The sequence below is a fragment of the Nicrophorus vespilloides genome, unplaced genomic scaffold (genome assembly GCF_001412225.1).
Source record: "Nicrophorus vespilloides isolate i.1.1-1 unplaced genomic scaffold, Nicve_v1.0, whole genome shotgun sequence".
NCBI classification, from domain to species: Eukaryota; Metazoa; Arthropoda; class Insecta; order Coleoptera; family Silphidae; genus Nicrophorus; species Nicrophorus vespilloides.
The window spans coordinates 22297-42237 of NW_017095997.1; the positions used below are offsets into that span (position 1 = coordinate 22297).

Genomic DNA, 19941 nt, shown 5'->3' on the forward strand with positions numbered 1-19941 from the left:
AATATAGCAGAAATGCGCCGTGTGTTATGTGGAATAATTGGGTCATGTGCAATTGCTAAACTCTCACTCTCGCACAGATTTAGAGGCGATTCATTACCTCTTCTTTCATAAAAATATTCGGCTAGAAAGGCATAAGCTCTTGGAATATTTCCATCCTTCTTGTTCACGTGCTTTGATGAGGATTATTGATGTTCTTGTTGTTGTTGTTGTTGTTGTTGTTGTTGTTGTCGGTGTTAAAACCCAGAAGTGACAATTGGCTAAAACCAATTGGTAAATGGATGAGTATCTGGGATCACGACGGCCGGACTGGATGGGAAAGTCGATGGACGATGTGCGCGAAGTGGCCGAACCCCGACACGAAAAACTCGAACCATTTAAAATTGCATTATATTTTATAACTCCGGAATATTGGGCTTTAAATGTCAGAAAGGAGTGCTGCTCGCTTTGCTAAAACAGACGACGACTACGTTATGGATAGGATGATTACGATGATGATGAGCTAATGATGATCAAGATGATGGTTTTTCTTGTTTTTGTGTGAGACGTAATAAAAGTGCAGCCGAGACCAATTGCGCGCTATCGCTTTAAGAGCAAATGGATCGGAATGCATGTAATTAAAATCTAATTAGTATTCTTCGCTTGATGATCGTAGAGCGAGAGAGAAGAGGATAGTTGAAGAGTCTTTGCAGGGTTTTAGAGTTTAAAAAAAAACAATATGTATGTATGATTTTATTGATGGCGCAATTCGAGTCGGATTTCAAATGCGAAGTACGTGAAGCACTTTAATCGGCTCGTCGATCGTGTTATGATTTACTTCTGCGGACAAACAGACAATAAGGATCTTTGCGTTGAGTGCGATGAATGGGAAGATTATGTTGTAGAAATCTAATAAAGGAAGAAAGAAAAAAATGGGTGCAAATTCAGGTCAAGTGTAACGTTTCGTATTGGAATATCCAATATTTAACTCTGTTAGTTCGTAAAATAATCATTAATTAATATAGGTTACTTAAACTCAAGTATGCGTATTTCATTTCTTGCTTATCCAATTATAATTAGTATATTTACATATCGACTTGTTTCTAATTGTACGGAAGATATTTGCTAATTACTAAAAGAGTGTAGATTTTTAACAATAATTAATTAAGTAATAATTTCATATTTTCTCAAATACTATAAACGGTAGAATGGATCCAAAAGATGCATATGATACTTGGATATTTGGAGAATGAAGTGAGTGTTCGTTTATTGTTGTGGTGTCATCCAGTTGGCTGTAATCCAAAAATGAAGAACGAAAAATTAACGCTTGAAAAAAAAAAGACAAAGTCTTCACATTTTAGTGATTTTCTCAGAAGTTATAATAGCTAGAATGGATCCAAAAGACGAATATGAAAGTTGGATATTTGAGGAATATGTAATTAACGTTAAAAATGAAGTTAAAGTATGAGTTATGGACTGTATATATCTGAGCTATTTAACGAAAACTAAATGCATTGGATTTTCGATCGAATTAACGTCTAATTTGTTAATTAATTAAAGGAAAAGCAAAATGATGTTAACTATGTATTTATACTCATTTTATAGCTTATAGTTTTTGTTTTGATCGATATATTGATTAATTTAAGTGAATTTCATAATTTTCAAGAAATTTAATAAAATATAAGACCACTACATTTTCAGTCATTTTATCAAATTTGTGAATTCACTACAGGAAAACTAAAATGATTTTAATTATATATTTACGTTCATTTTATGCCTTATAGCTATAGTTTTGTTCAGTATGTTCATAATTTTTAGTAAATTTAAAAAATTTCAAGAAATTTTATAAAATATTAATGCATTACATTTTCGGTCTTATAATACAACCTAAACTTTGACAATGAATTGCAAGAAAACCAAAATGAACTCAATTATATATTTATGCTCATATTATAGTTTATAGTTTTACTTTTAATTAGAATATTAGTAATTTTAAGTAAATTTCGTAATTTTGAAAAAAATTAATACAATCTAAGAGCTCTGCATTTTCAGTCATTTCTTCAAATTTGTCAATTAATTACAGAAAAACTAAAATGATCTTAATTGTATATTTATACTTCTTTTACAGCTTATGAGTTTTAGTTTTAATCAGCATATTCGTAATTTTAAGTAAATTTCGTAATTTTCGAGAAATTTAATAAAATCTAAGAGCACTACATTTTTAGTCATTTTATCAAATTTGTCAATTAATTACAGGTAAACTAAAATTAACTTAATTTTATATTTATACTCATTTTACAGGTTATAGTTTTAGTTTTGATCGGCATATTTATAAATTTAAGTGAATTTCATAATATTCAAGAAATTTGATAAAAACTAAGAGCACAGTCGAATTGTGTCATTTCTTCAATTTTGTTAATTAATTACAAGAAAACCAAATTGTTGTTAATTATATATTTATGCTATTTTTATAGCTTATAGTTTTAGTTTTGGTCAGCATATACATAATTTTAAGTAAATTTCAAAATTTTCAAGAAATTTTATAAAAATTTAATGCATTACATTTTCGATGTTTTGACAATGAATTGCAAGAAAACCAAAATGAACTCAATTATATATTTATGCTCATTTTATAACTTATAATTTTAGTTTTGATTGGAATATTCGTAATTTTAAGTAAATTAAAAAAATTTCAAGAAATTTCATAAAAATTAATTGCTTTACATTTTCGGTTTGGTAACGTCATTACTTTAACTTTGTCAATCAATTACAGGAAAACTAAAATGATCTTAATTATATATTTATGCTCGTTTTATACCTTATTGCTTTAGTTTTAATCAGCATGTTCATAAATTTAAGTGAATTTCATAATTTTCAAGAAATTTCAAAAAGTTCAATATTTGTAATTCACTGTAATTCAATGAAGTTAAACTATGAGTTGTGAACTTATCTCCCTGTATATAAAACTGAGCTATTTAGCAAGTAAATAAATAGATTATTGTCGATGGTCGAGCAATAATAAAACCGTTTGGTTGCGCCACGCTTTTAAATGCGAAGTACGTGAAGTTCTGCAAAAACTTTTATATAACCGCAACAGAAAACAAAAAACAAAAAGCTCGATCGTACAAGACAGTAATTGGACAAGACCGGTCGTGTTATTACACTTTTATACGCCTTTCGCGTTTCCCTCCCCCGCATTTCCACGAATTCCCTGATCCGTGACAAACGATCCCGAAGACGTGAATTATCCCTTCGCATCCTCGCATGTAAATTCCAACTTTTGCGGAATGTAGATGACGATTATCTTCGCGTGTTGCGCAACGCGAGCGATTTATCGTTTGTTTCCTTTTCCTCGTTCTTCTCTTGTCATCGGACATCAGATACAAAAGCTGCCTCGGATCTTCTCCGCAAAGTTGCAACAAAAACTGAAATCTTCGACGGCGTAAATAAACTCTTGCTCTTTTGGTCACCCGGCCTTTCTAATGCGCGCGTAGAATAATTAATTTCGAGATTCGATTGATAAATTGGCGCTCGATTTGAATGAAGCGCATCGGTGAGTAATTAATTCTTTTAATTGTCGCAAAAATTTTTTCTCATTTCGTCGGCTATAATTAATGTCGGTTTTCCTGACATTTCGAGTAATTACACTGATGACGAGTGAGAGGGCAACAGAGATGCGCCATGGTCTCCACACACACATATATTATATAATCTATTTGAGCGCTCAAATGCTATAGATTCCATATAAGACTAAATCCGTTTAAGACTGACTTAACTAAATTGCGGCGCTTTGCGAAACGATGCGGATTTAATGGATCCTCCTAACTCGGAGAGGCCACAACATCATCTCCATACCAACGATCTCTATGGTAACGATCTCTATGCATAAGAATCTGCGTGCATTCATTTGCATTTCGGGCTCGCTTTTCGACGTTTCTCAATCACAATAAATCATCATCGTCTAGAGAGATCATCTGAATAAACAGATGGGGGCGCCGCATGATGATTGTCCGTCATTAGAGACAATGAGAGCGAAAGGTCGAACTTATCCTCCGGTCAGGTCTTAATCCATCCGCAATTTTTCACTCTGAAACAAAGAAATCTTCTCCTTATGAAATTAATCAAATCAAATATTACACTTCCTTTAAAAAAAAATGCTATTGCGTACATAATAAACAAGGCGCAATCCTTAACAACCTGATGGCGTCCTTGGTAACAGAAATGACGTCGTCAACAATCTGAAAACATCCTTAGTAACAGGGGTAACGTCCTTAGCAACCTGTAACATGTTTAAAAACTTATATTTGCATATTTAAGTAATATATTCTTAATTAATTCAATTATTCTCATGTGAATAAGATGTAATTAATTATATAAACATTTGTTATTAAAATTCACATTATTAGAAAGTAAAATTATTAAGTTAAGAGTTGAAAAAAATTATGAAAAACAAAAATATGTCAGAAAAATATAATTTATCACTAGATTCATAAGAAATTTATTTGCCAATTTCAATATTGTATTTAAAACTAAATATATAGAGTATTTAATGCATGTATTATATTTACCTTTTCTCGTATATTTCTTGAAAGAAATCTCTCCAAAGATATTAAGAAAATGAGAAAATAATGTAATTTTGTTTAAAGTTACTGCTACATTTTTTAGTGAATATTTCATGAACCAAGAAACTTATTTAAAAATGCGTATATTCTACTTAAGACTAAATATATAGAGTATTTAACTCATTTACTATATTTGCTTCTTCTTGTATATTTCTGGAAATAAATCTCTTCAAAAATATTAAGAAATAAAGAGAATATATTTTAATTTTGTTTAAAGTTCCAACTTCATAATTTAGTGAATATTTCATGAACCAAGAAACTTATTTAAAAATGCAAATATTCTACTTAATACTAAATATATAGAGTATTTAATGCATTTATTATATTTACCATTTCTCTTATATTTCTTGAAAGAATTCTCTCCAAAGATATTAAAAAAAAAATGAAAATATTGTAATATTATTTAAAGTTCCAACTTCATAATTTAGGGAATATTTCATGAAGCAAGAAAGATTTTTCAAAATGCGAATATTCTACTTAAGACTAAATATATAGAGTATTTAATGCATTTATTATATTTACCTTTTCTCATATATTTCTTGAAAAAAATATTTTCAAAGATATTAAGAAAATGAGACAATAATGTAATTTTGTTTAAAGTTACTGCTACATATTTTAGTGAAAATTTCATGAACCAGGAAATGTTTTTCAAAATACAAATATTCTACTTAAGACTAAATATATAGAGCATTTAACTCATTTACTATATTTGCTCCTTCTTGTATAATTATAGAAATAAATCTCTTCAAAGATATTAAAAAAATGAGAGAATATTGTAATTTTGTTTAATGTTCCAACTATTTAAGTGAATATTTCATGAACCAAGAAAGATTTTTCAAAATGTAAATATTCTACTTAAAACTAAATATTTTGTTTACAATTTACGATAAATTACAGAATCAGATCACGTAAATCCATTATAAATTTTAAAGAAAATTGTTGTAATTCATTAGAAAGCAACAACTTTACATTTCCGTAAATATTTCATGAACCAAGAAAGATTTTTGTAAATACAAATATTCTACTTAAAACTAAATATATAGAGCATTTAACTCATTTACTATATTTGCTCCTTCTTGTATAATTATAGAAATAAATCTCTTCAAAGATATTAAGAAAATGAGAGAATATTGTAATTTTGTTTAAAGTTCCAACTTCATATTTTAGTGAATATTTCATGAACCAAGAAAGATTTTTCAAAATGTAAATATTTTACTTAAAACTAAATATTTTGTTTACAATTTACGATAAATTACAGAATCAGATCACGTAAATCCATTGTAAATTTTAAAGAAAATTGTTGTAATTCATTAGAAAGCAACAACTTTACATTTCAGTAAATATTTCATGAACCAATAAAGATATTTCAAAATACAAATATTCTACTTAAAACTAAACGAATTGTTTATAAACTACATTAATTTGCAGATTGCGTGCGTATTTAAGTTCTTCAATTAAATCGATTATAAACTTTAGTATTGACATTTCAAAATTTAATTACTTTTAAAGTAACGACTTGTTAAAACGTTTTATTGCCCAAACCAAAAGATATATTTAATAGATTGTAAAACGTTTTACTCGTAAACTTTTGCAAATTAAACTTAAACAAATAAGGAATTAAAGAAATTAATAAATTTGCATGGAAATATATAAAATATTCTTTACTACATTCGTTCTTGAAAGCAACTCAAAGAAGAACTCTTCACCTGTCGCCGCAGCACCTGATTTATATATAGTGGATGGATCCAAGTTGGCAAATAATTAAACCCCACCTCGAATCGCACACTCCGTGCAAAATTACATAAATCACCGACAATTACACTTTCATCCAACTACGAAAATAACACCTTTAAATTTTAATAATAAACACTCGAAATTCTAATTAAAGTCAATAAATAAACTCCATCTCCTTCAATATTCTCTAATTATAATAATAATAACTAATAAAAATGTGTAGGAACGTAAATTCACACGAAATTTACTAATTAAATCGAGATGAAATCATTCTAAAACTCAATTAATTAGTAAATTTACGATATGCAAAAGACGTTTGATTCGTCAACTAATAAATTATAGAATTAATGAAGATGTTTTCATGATTTTCGTAATTAATCTGGGATCATTATTATTGGTTGTTTGTTGGCTTTTGTTTTTCTTGGCATTGACTTGTAGATGCGTAGGAAAAAGGTGGATTTCATATAGATCGGAGAATTGCGCTCGGAATTCCGATAGTTCAATGAAATAATAATGAACAGAGAAGAAACAACGAGATCGAAAGCGCCGCTGATTTGTATCGTCCTTCCTGGTTCAAATATCAATGCGACCGTTAAAACCCGATCTTTACTAAATTTGGTTCATGTTTATTAGAATCGTGTGATACATAAAGATCCAATCAATTTTTACATCTCAAATTGGAAAATTTAATAATAATTAACATCAATCAGAAAAATGGTTTTTTAAAAGGAAATTAATCAATGAAAATGATCCAATTAAATTGATAATTGAAGCTAAAAGTATAAGGAATCATATATGTATATTATTATTTTCATGTTATAAAGAGATTTCGAGTTGTGCAATTTTTAATTTAGAGAAAATTTTAATTTAAAAAAAATAAATAAATTTTATAATTTTTGTTGATTTTTTTTTTATAGTTTTAAAGTATAAAATTAACTAAAAGTTGTTCTATTATATAGATTAATCATTTTATTATTAATATTAACAAAAATGTTTAAAAAATTCGTAATAAATTTGTCAATAATGTTTGAGAAATTCGTAATAAATTTATCAATAATTTAATAATTAGAAAACATTAAATTATATTTTTTTTAAGAAAATTAAATCAATAAAAATACATCAATTAATAGGATAATTGAAGCTAAATCTATAGGTAATCATGTGTGTATATTATTATTTTCGTGTTATAAAGAGATTTTCAGTTGTGCGCTTTTTAATTTAGAGAAAATTTTAATTTCAAAAAAAGTTCAAATAAATTTTAGATTTTTTTTAATATTTTTAAGTTAATTAACTCAAAATTGTTATATTACATAAATTAATCATTTTACTATTGATATTAACAAAAATATTTAAAAAAAATCGTAATAAATTTATCAAATCATACATTTTTTTATAAACAAAAACTAGTGAAATAAATTTGTAAAAAATTTGAATAAAAAAAAACTTCGGGATATCAAATTATAGTTAATTACAGTTAATAAGGACGAAAATTGAAGTTTAAAATTAAAAAAAATTGAGAAAATACTAAATATTTTGTATATTAATTGCATAAAATGAGAAAAAATCAAGAAATTGTGTTTAACTTTAAAGAAAGTTTAGTTATTTGAAATGTATTTACTAAATCATTGAAAACTGTAAAGAATTACCAATTTTAAAAAAAATAACGTATTTCATTCATCATTTAATGACAAAACTTCATTCATTCATGGTAAGAAACATAACATTGAAACATAAAAATCTTAAAGAAAACTATTTTGAAGTAATTATTTGTAAGATATGTTGAAAATTTAATGAGTTTTTAATTATGTGTATGAATTTCATAAGTTTTTGTTGTAAATTTGTGTTCAAATTATTATAATAACATGATTGCAAAGACGTTTTTTTGGAATTTATCGAAGAAAGGGATAAAATATCGATGTTAAAGTTGTGAAAGACAACAGATGGTTGAATGTTTCAATTTTATAAGAAGAAAAATTGATTTTTGCATCATACGTCGATGAAAAATTGCGTAAATCTGAAGATTTCAGATCTCAAAGAAGACCCAATAATCAGGATTTCCACACACGCGTTGCATTTTGAGGAGAGCATGTGTTTATAATAAATTATTAATTATTTGCATGCGATGTGCAAACGATTCGATTCGACGTAGAAAAGAAACGAGTAATGGTAATGATAATAGTAATGTGTTAATTGCGAGAAGAGATGAAGAGAGCAGAAAGGCCTTGCTTATGATGATGATGATGATGATGATTGGGATGATCTGGATCAGCTTTTGAAATTCCTCCGGTTCGAAATGCCGAGGCTCATCCTCGAATTGGAACGGCGCCCTCTCTTCTTACGCTTCTTTCTCTCTCTCCCCCTGTTCTTCTCTTCTGGTGGGGTTTTCGCCGCACTCTGGGTGCATCATCTCGGCCGCATCTCGGACTATATAAATCATATGCATCCACTGCATAATCGCATCATTTTCCCTACACAAATCACAACAGCAATATGAAATTTGTAAGTACTCTCAGCTCTCAATAATAATCGCAAACTTTAACATCAGCTTTAAACTTAGTGATAATTAAGAATATAACTAACAATTAGTTTATAGATTACAACTAATCACAATATATATTGAAAATTGTCAAAAAAAAATTACAAAAATTTTGAAATTTCTTTGTTTTTCAACTTGAAAAATGATAACTGTCATTTTTTTTTTGGTTACCTGTCAAAAAATGTGTCAAAATATATTCAGTTGTTTTACTAATTATAATAATTTATCAAAATTTATCATATTTTTCACACACGTTACAAGATTGATTCTAGACAAAGTGTATTTGAATATTCACAAGAGATTAATTATAATTAATTGTAAATAAAGTTTCAAAATATTTGCTCCATATTTTGTGGAGCGTGTGAGAGATTTTTCTCTTAAGGAAACGGAAGCCATTATTATTTGCCTTCGATTGTTTTTTCTTCTTCTTCTTCGATTGTTTTTTTTGTGTGTGTTTGTTTTTCGTTGCTTGGGTGAATTTAAACATTTGAATACCGTCCATCGTCATCCCAAACCAATTAAGGTCACAGCTTAATGAGTTTGAGAGATTTAAGCGATGAAAACAATAAGAAAAAAAAATACATTCTCTATTTGGTAATATTTCTAAAAAATAAACTCATCAAATTTTACAATTTTTAATTAAAACGTAGTTTTTCGTAACTAATTTCTATTCGCTTTCATTTGTTTGATTGAAAACAGAAAAAAAAATCAAGTAAGTTAATTTTCTTATGAATTCAATTGTTTGCTAAGAAATTCTAGAGTGCGCTTTTTCATAACTAATTTCTATTTGCCTGGATTGAGAAAAACAAAAAACAAAATCAAGTAAGTTAATTTTCTTGTGAATTCAATTGTTTTTTGACTCAAATAACTACATATACATACATTTGCTAAGAAATTCGTGACTCAATAACAATTTTTCCCATGTTTGTTCTTGTTCGCTTCAATTTCTTCCGGTGTATTTCAATTTCTGTCGAACATCCATCTAATTTCTTTTCTTTTCGAGTGTACATAACCATTGTGTTCCATCCCTTTCACTCGAGCCTCCAGCTCTCAAACTCTCTGCTCTTTTCTGCTCAATTAGATTTTACATAATCCGAAATATTATCCATGAAAGCCGCGCGCTCATGTAACCAAACATCGCTTCGCGTTTGTTTTAATCCGTTAGTGGGGGGAGGCTACAATTATTCATTTGTTTTCCCCGCAACTGTCAAACGAGATTTAATATATAACATCCGCGTCTCCTTATGGTTTCGTGATGAACTTTGTTTCGTTATGTAATTTGCAAAATTGTAAGAAAATTAAACATCAGATTCAAAGTTTTGCATTTCATTAATGTAAATGTACTAAATTTGAAACGATTAAAGATTAAATGGTGAGTGTTAATTGAATTTTTTTTTCTTGGTTTTAAAACAAAATATATTGAAGAATTTTGTTTCTTTTTATGTTTGCATCTATATCTAGATAACCATGAAAGCTATATTCGATATTGAATACACATTTTAAAGCTGAAATCATAAGGAATAATATGAATATAAGTTTATTATTGTATCTCTTACTGATTTCTAATAATTCATTATCAAACTTGAAGTAATCAAATTTTAACGCTTTGTTGCAACGTTTTTGCTATCTCGATAACCATGTTTGCTATTTTCGATATTGAATACTCAATTTGAAGTTAAAACTATAGAGAATAAAATGAATTTAGATTCATTATGGTGTCTCTTACTGATATCTTGTAATTCATTGTTAAACTTGAAGTAATCAAATTTTAACTTTTTGAAATGCAGTGTTTTTACTTTTTCATCTGTAACTCAATAACCATGTAAGCTACTTTTGATATTGAAAACACATTTTAAAGTTAAAACTATAGAGAATAAAATAGATCTAGATTCATTATTGTGTCTCTTATTGATTTCTTGTAATTCATTGTTAAACTTGAAGTAATCAAATTTGAATCTTTCAAAAAGCAGTGTTTTTACTTTTTAATCTGTATCTCAATAACCATGTAAGCTACTTTTCATATTGTAAACACATTTTAATGTTAAAACTATAGAGAATAAAATGAATCTAAATTCATTATTGTGTCTCTTACTGATTTCTTGTAATTCATTTATAAACTTGAAGTAATCAAATTTTAACCTTTTGAAACGCAATGTTTTTACTTTTTCATCTGTATCTCAATAATCATGTAAGCTATTTTGGTTCTTGGAAACACATTTTAAAGTTAAAACTATAGACAATAAAATGAATCTAGATTCATTATTGTATCTCTTACTGATTTCTTGTAATTCATTGTTAAAGTTGCAAAAAGCAGTGTTTTTACTATTTCATATGTATCTAGATAATCCTGTTTACTCTTTTCGATATCGAATACACATTTTAAAGTTAAAACTATGGGGAATAATGTAAGTGTAGTCTTATTGTTGTGGTTCTTATAGATTTCTTGTAATTCATTGTTAAACTTGAAGTAATCAAATTTGAATCTTTCAAAAAGCAGTGTTTTTACTTTTTCATCTGTATCTTAATAACCATGTAAGCTACTTTTGTTATTGAAAACACATTTTTAAGTTAAAACTATAGAGAATAAAATGAATCTAGATTCATTAATGTACTGATTTCTTGTAATTCATTGTTAAAGTTGCGAAAAGCAGTGTTTTTACTATTTCATATGTATCTAGATAATCCTGTTTTATCAACTTGAAATGCAGTGTTTATACATTTTCATCTATATGTCAACAACTAGGAATGCTATTTTTGTTATTGAAAACACATTTTAAAGATAAATCTATAAGGATTAATATGATTCCAAGCTTATGATTGTGTCTCTTATAGATTTCTTGTAATTCGTTCTCAAAGTTTGTTGTTTTGTTTTTAAGGTGGCAGTGTTAATGCTCTTCGGTGCCGCCTTCAGCGCAAGGTTGGACAACACCTACTTACCACCCGCAGGTGCTGGCGGTTCCGGTGGATACAACGGTCCGGGATTCGGCGGTGCTCCCAGTCGATTCCCAGGCGGAGGCGGCGGCGGCGGAGGAGGAGGCGGTAGATTCCCGGGAGGCGGCGGCGGAGGCGGTGGTAGGTTCCCAGGAGGTGGAGGAGGCGGCGGAGGCGGTAGTTATCAAGGAGGCGGCGGCGGAGGTGGCGGAGCGAACATCCCGATCCTGCGTTACGACAACGAGAACAACGGCGACGGATCGTACAGTTACGCGTACGAAACAGGAAACGGAATCAAAGCGCAAGAACAAGGAGCGTTGAAGGTGAGATCGTTTTTGGATAAGATTCGAGTAGATTTGTTAATGATTCGATTTGTAGAACGCCGGATCGCAGAACGAAGCCCAATCGGCAACAGGATCTTTCTCTTACACCGGCCCAGACGGACAACAATATGCCGTGCAATACACGGCCGATGAGAACGGATTCAGGCCGCAGGGAGCGCATCTTCCGACGCCTCCACCGATCCCCGAAGCGATTTTGAGATCCATCGAGCAGAACTTAGCTGAAGAAGCGAGAGGTGGCGGTGGAGGAGGTTATGGAGGAGGAGGAGGCGGCGGCGGAGATGATGGTCAGTACCGTCCATCAGGAGGCGGCGGCGGAGGTGGTGGAGGAGGAGGAAGCGGTGGAAGCGGCGGCGGTGGCGGTGGAATCGGAGGAGGCGGTGGCGGAAGACCTTCTTTCGGTGGACCTCGTCCAGGCAGCGGCTCCTTCAATCCACAAACCGGGTATAATTATTAATAGTGGCTGATTCTTGATCTGTGGTACAAATTTATTACAAAAAAAAAAAGATACGTTTATTACTTTTACTTTGATACTATTTATATATAAATAATAATAATAATTAAATGCTATGACGCTTCCGTATGTATAATGATAATTATAATAATGTGAATTAATATTTATGAAAGCAAATAAAAGTTATATTAGATGATAATAATAATTATAATGAGCGTTCTATTGATTTCCATTCATGAGGAAGACGTTACTTGTTACCCAACAAACTGAAGAAGAGAAAGAGCCTTCTTGTTATATACCATTACATTTGCTCATCTCAATTTGCTTTTTTTCTTTTTTCTTCCTTTTGGGAGACGATTAGCTCGCAGCATCAGCAACATTCGGACCTCTTCGCTCATCTTCAGTGATTACATATTCACCTAACCGAAGCAAATCCTAAACATCTCTTACGCAATTCTGTTTTGCAACACGTTAATTGAGGCAGTGTAACAACACACTCACTTATTCAACACATTTGTCGATTACCACGAATTACAACGAAGACACGAATTAAAGACGAAATTATAAGGAATAGAATGAACATTGATACAATATTCTATCTTTTATAAGTTTCTTGGAATTAGCTACCAAACTTAATGCAATTAATTTCGTCTGTATCTCCACAATCGTGGATTCGATTTTTTATTATTAAAAACGCATTTTAAAGCTTATACTACAAGGAATTAAATAAATATGGTTTAATTATTGAGTTTGTTACAGTTTTTGTATAATTAATTATCAAATTTGAGGTAATTAAATTTTAATTAAAAAACGTTTTTTTACTTCTTAATCGATATCTCTACAATCACTAATTCCATTTTCAAAGTTAAACACATATTTGAAAGTTAATAATGCAAAGAATAAAATGAGTGTAGATTCATTGTTGCATCTCTTGCAGATTTCTTGTAATCGTTAATATCGTAATGATTAACATGAAAAACTATGTCTTTGCTTTTTCGTCTATATCTCCATAACCACTAAAGCTATTTATAATATTGAATACTTTATTTAAAATAAAAACTATAGGGAATACAATGATTATAGTCTTGTTATTGTATTTCTTTAAGATTTCTTGTAATTTAGAATCGAAGTTATGAACATGAAAATCTGTTTTTTTACTTCTTAATCTATATCTCTACAATCACTAATTCCATTTTCAAAATTAAACACATATTTGAAAGTTAATAATGCAAAGAATAAAATGAGTGTAGATTCATTGTTGCATCTCTTGCAGATTTCTTGTAACCGTTAATATCGTAATGATTAACATGAAAAACTATGTCTTTGCTTTTTCGTCTATATCTCAATAACCACTAAAGCTATTTATAATATTGAATACTCTATTTAAAGTAAAAACTATAGGGAATACAACGAGTATAGTCCTATTATTGTGTCTCTTTGATATTTCTTGTAATTTAGTATCGAAGTAATGAACATGAAAATCTGTTTTTTTTTACTTCTTAATCTATATCTCTACAATCTCTACAATCGCTAATTCATTTTTCAAAATTAAACATATATTTAAAAGTTAATAATATTAAGCACATATTTTAAATTTAATAATGCAAAGAATAAAATTAGTGTAGATTCATTGTTGCATCTCTTGCAGATTTCTTGTAATTGTTAATATCGTATTGATTAACATGAAAAACTATGTCTTTGCTTTTTCATCTATATCTCCATAGCCACTAAAGCTATTTATAATATTGAATACTCTATTTAAAGCAAAAACTATAGGGAATACAACGAGTATAGTCTTATTATTGTATTTCTTTGAGATTTCTTGTAATTTAGAATCGAAGTAATGAACATAAAAATCTGTTTTTTTATACTTTTTGTTCTATATCTCTACAAGCACGAAAGCTATTTATTATATTGAATGCTCAATTTAAAGTGAAAACTACAGGGAATAAAATGATTATAGTCTTATTATTGTGTTTGTTAACAAATATATGGTAATTCGTTATCAAAAGTGAAGTATCAAAATTTTAAATGTACAAAAATTAGTTCTTACATTTTCATTTATATTTCGTGAACAATGAAAGATAATATCAATATAAAATATGAAAATTAAAGATAAAACTGTATGGAATGAAATGAGTAAAAAGTTATTACTGTGTTTCTAACAGATTTCTTGTAATTCGCAATTAAATTCGTAGTAATGAACATCTATGTTTTTACTTTTTCGTCAATATTTCAACAACCACGAAAGCTACTTATAATAATGAATGCTCAATTTAAAGTGAAAACTACAGAGAATGAAATGAGTATAGCCTTATTATTATATCTCTTAAACTATTATGATGTATTTCTTTATCAAAAATGAAGTAACAAAATGTTAAATGTACAAAAAGCAGTGTCCTTACATTTCCATTTACATCTTGAGAACAAATAAAGATAATATCAATACAAAATAAGTAAATTAAAGATAAAAGTATAAAGAATAAAATAAGTATAAAGTTATTGTTGTGTCTCTTATAGATTTCTTATAATTCACTATTAAAATCGTAGTAATAATCATGGAAATTTGTGTTTTACTTTTTTATCTATATCTCCAAAACCAGGAAAGTCATTTATAATATTTAATGCTCAATTTAATGCTAAAACTATACAGAATAAAATGAGTATAGTCTTAATATTGTGACTCTTACATATATCTTATAATTCGATATCAAAAAAGAGGTAATAAAAGTGACTTTACATTTTCATTAAGATCTCATGAAGGAAAAATGATTAAATTAATTTTAAATATGCAAATTAAAGATAAAAGTGTAAAGAATGAAAAGAATATAAAGTTATTGTTGTGTCTCTGACAGATTTCTTATAATTCACTATTAAAATCGTAGTAATAATCATGAAAATTTGTGTTTTACTTTTTTGTCTATATCTTTAGAACCACGAAAGACATTTATAATATTTTATGCTCAATTTAATGCTAAAATTACAGAGAATAAAATGAGCATAGTCTTATTATTGTGTTTCTTACATATATCTTATAATTCGATATGAAAAAAGAGGTAATAAAAGTGACCTTACATTTTCATTAAGATCTCATGAAGGAAAAATGATTAAATTAATTTTAAATATGCAAATTAAAGATAAAACTATAAGGAATGAAAAGAGTATAAAGTTATTATTGTGTCTCTTACAGATTTCTTGAAATTCGTTGTTAAAACAAAAAACTTTTATAAAATTTGAAGAAGTTCTCTTAACAAAGTTCACGCATTGAATGCTTCCCAAACAAAATTGATCCCAAATAAACGTAATAAATTTAAGATATAAAAGTAAGAGAAACCTTGAAATCGATTGAAAAGATTGTTCATCTAGGCTAATTGTGTGTTCGTTGGATCTCAATCAGGTTAAAGTTACGAAACGCCAGACAAGTTTTTCGATTCTTTCAGACAGACCCGAAGATGATTAGAACGAATTGCTCAAGTCTAACAAGTAACACATTTACATTTACATTTGCGTACTGACTGCACTTTCTTCTCGTCCACGCAACACGCCAAAAATTTCGTGGTCCATTCACAACGCAAAAAGATCTTAATCTTGTGGAGTTTCTCGTTGCGGACGAGATTAGAAAATGTGTCTTTTATGCAAGAGGAGAAAGAGAAGAATTTGGATATATCCGAGAATGATTCCAGACAGGATGCGACCGATTATCAATTAATGTCCAATTTTTTTTTGTTTGATTGCTCCGGTTTTCGAATAAATGATCCAAATTTCGTAACGAAAAGTTTTATAGATATTTTTTTACCCAATTTCCGTGCGATTTAGATAATTTTAATAATAATCGAGAGACAAGTTTTGATTACGTAAAATATTATTATAAAAAAAAAACCAATAATAATTGGCCTGTGAATTGGTTTTTTCTTTCTTGCTTCGCGTGTACAAAACTAATGCCGTTCAATTGATACACCTCTGACCTTTCCATCGGCTCTTTGGGAAGCGAAAGAGAAAAAGTGCACGGAAATCTGAAGCAAGGTCAGACGCATCTCGCCGAAGACGTGGGAACCACGAAAATTTAGATCGTATCTCTCATCATTCTTTGGGTCACGATGATTATAAAAAATAAATAATAACAATATGAAGAGGTTTTTTTCTACAATATTTTGCAATGAATTTGATGAAACTATGACCGAAATATACGGGAAAAAAGTGATGATGTGTTACGTGTGATAATAATTGATGTGACGACAATTACCAGGACGAAATTTGAGGAAACACTTGTTAATTGCGTCTTGTTTTATAATGGCACGAATGGATCTTAAATAACTGTAAACGTAATAGCTAATTATACTCAGCTTTTAATTATGCATCAAATGAACATTTCTTTTATGAGGTGAAATTTGATTAAAATTTGAGCAAATATCCAAGCAGTTAAATTGGAAAACGTTTTTTTAGGTTTTGTTGTATAACTGGACAACCATTGACACTAATTACTTGTTTGAGTACAGTAATTAATGTCAGATATCTATTCTTTAATATGTGCATATTGCCAGAATTATAACTGTTGCCATTTTCTTGTAATCTGTAATCATATTTGAATAAACGTTTTATCGCACTCGAAAATCGTGTCTTCATATTTTGTTGTATAACTCGATAAACACTTACACTAATTACAAGTATGAGTACATTACTTAATCTCAGATATCCTCGCTTTAATATGTGCTTATTGTCAGATATGTAACTATTACTAATTTCTTGTAATCGGCAGTCAAATTTGATTTTTTTTTGTAATATGCTGTTATAATTGTTGTATAACTCGACAACCACTTACACTAATTACAAGTAAGAGTACTCTACTTAATCCTAGATATACAGACTTTAATATGAGTTTATTTTCAGAATTGTAACTATTACTTGTTTTTTGAAATCTGAAATCAAACTTGAATAAACTTTTTTTTAATACACGAAAATCCTGTCTTCACATTTTGTTGTATAACTCGACAAACACTTACAATAATTACAAGTTTGAGTACTTTACTTAATCTCAGATATCCTCGCTTTAATATGTGCTTATTGTCAGATATGTAACTATTACTAATTTCTTGTAACCGGCAGTCAAATTTGATTTTTTTTTGTAATATGCTGTTATAATTGTTGTATAACTCGACAACCACTTACACTAATTACAAGTATGAGTACTCTACTTAATCCTAGATATACAGGCTTTAATATGAGTTTATTTTTAGAATTGTAACTATTACTTGTTTCCTGAAATCTGAAATCAAACTTGAATAAACGTTTTTTTTAATACTCGAAAATCCAGTGTCTTCACATTTTGTTGTATAACTCAAGAACCTCTTACACTAATTACATGATTGATTACTCTAATTAATCTTAGATATCTACGCTTTAATCTGTGTTTATTGTGAAATTTGTAATTATTACTAATTTCTTGTAATCGGCAGTCAAATTTGTATCAACTTTTTTTTTGTAATGTACAGTTAAAATTGAATATACTTGAAAATTCAGTGTCTTCACATACACTTATACTAATTATATATTTGAGTACTTTTTAATATGTGTTTATTTGCAACATTTTCCATTGCATTGCAGTCACATAAGAATTATTTCGTTTCATACAAGATTTGATAAAGTTCTTCATTAATTTTCTTATTTTTCAATCTTAATTATTGAATTTTCATCAATTCTTAAGTTGTTTCTTTTTTTTCAAGATACGTTTAAGGTAGACAATCAACTTACATCGTCTCACATCTTATTCAACACTTTTATTTCCTTTTTTTGCAACAATAATCTTAATTTTGCGAAATGTCAATCGGTTAATAATGTCTTCTCAAATGCAATCATCATCTGTCCAACTATTACGACTTTCCGCGTTTCAAATAGGATATTCGAAGAAAGTTCAATTGTGCTCATCATCTCTCACATGTATGAGAACACATTCCTTTCCACAAATTACAAATTAATTAATTAAACAAACAATATAAAATACGAAGTAAAAGTGTTCGAAGATTATTTTTTGAACGTTCTATTTATAAATTAAATGGAAATGCATTCTGGTTTTGGTTAAAGTAAAAATTGTTGAAAGAATTCGAGGTCTTTCTCGCGTTTAATTGCAAGAGTATATTTATATAAATCGATTTGCTAATTGCAACCTTGTGCCTCTGCAGAAGCACCGGTAACAATGAAGAAGAGAGGAATAATATGGGTGCGTGTAGGTGAAAAGAAGTTTCGAAGAAAAAGAGAGATGGTTTGGAGCGAAATTTCGAGCAGAAATTATTATTTATTTTTTTTTTAGGTGGGAGTTTGGATATAAATTGGAGCGGTCCTCATCTGCACATCATCACATCTTCTGATCACTCCAGATCTACAGCATCGCAACAATGAAACAAGTAAGTGCATTTGTGTGTTTTTTTCAATAGTTTTTCAAATTTATTTAATTTTTTCTTTTTACAAGTTCATAGTCTTCGCCTTGGTTGGATTGGCGTTCGCGGAACCGCCGAGCAGCCAATACGGACCTCCCGGTTACAATAGCAACGCCAATAACAACAATGTCAACAACAACAATCAACATGGCAACAACTATAACGGAATTCCGAACGCTAACAACGACGTTCCCATCCTGAGGTTGGAGAACAGCAACGACGGCGAGGGTGGTTACAAGTACGCTTACGAGACGGGAGATGGCACCTCCGCCCAGGAGCACGGGTACCTCAAGGATGCCGACTCTCCGACCGCCCAAGGAGGATTCGCCTTCACCGCTCCCGATGGTCAGCAGTTCTCGATCAGTTACACCGCCGACGAGAACGGTTTCGTTCCCGTCGGAAACCATCTGCCAACACCGCCACCGATTCCAGAAGAGATCCTGAAGGCTTTGGAACAGAACAGGGCGGATGAAGCGCGCGGCATCGTCGACGATGGACAGTACCATCCAGAGCCTGCTCCTCATCAGCAGTACAACAACGCTCAGCAGAACGCTGCAGGTGGAACTCATCCAGGATATTAAGAAAAAAAAAATAGTCTTCATTGAATTTGTTTTTTGTTTTTTTTTTGTCGAAATCCCGTTGAAAATTTTTGTTTCTTTGTATATAATTTAAGTGTGAAATAACATAACATAATAAAAAAAAACATTTTATATTAAATAATGCATTGTTTTTATTGGCTAATCCAGCGTTTTTCAAACTGTGAGGCACGCCTCCCTAGGGAGATACATTCCTGTGCTCTTATCCATATTGCTGTAATACGCGATAAAAGTTGACAAATGCTCGAAAAAGCAGTGTTTTTACATTTCATTGATTTACTCGAAAACTATAATACATACATTGAATCCAAAAGATGCAT

At 29.6% G+C, this 19941-nt stretch overlaps 2 protein-coding genes across 3 annotated transcripts; both read left to right on the forward strand.

The window, feature by feature from the left end:
- The first annotated feature begins 8809 nt into the window (after positions 1 to 8809).
- LOC108569102 (pupal cuticle protein 20-like) lies at positions 8810 to 12614 on the forward strand. Of its 2 annotated transcripts, none has more exons than XM_017930521.1 (3): positions 8810 to 8831; positions 11745 to 12122; positions 12178 to 12614. In XM_017930521.1, the coding sequence occupies exons 1-3, from the start codon at positions 8823 to 8825 to the stop codon at positions 12595 to 12597; spliced, it is 807 nt and encodes a 268-aa protein (XP_017786010.1). In that variant the 5' UTR covers positions 8810 to 8822; the 3' UTR covers positions 12598 to 12614. The 2 variants fall into 2 exon arrangements, with proteins under 2 accessions (XP_017786010.1, XP_017786011.1); XM_017930522.1 differs by lacking the exon at positions 8810 to 8831 and adding an exon at positions 10083 to 10240.
- Positions 12615 to 18983: 6369 nt separating this feature from the next.
- LOC108569101 (cuticle protein 3-like) lies at positions 18984 to 19606 on the forward strand. The gene is made up of 2 exons (XM_017930520.1): positions 18984 to 18992; positions 19058 to 19606. Exons 1-2 carry the CDS (start codon positions 18984 to 18986, stop codon positions 19604 to 19606), a joined length of 558 nt encoding a protein of 185 aa, XP_017786009.1.
- Positions 19607 to 19941: the final 335 nt, after the last annotated feature.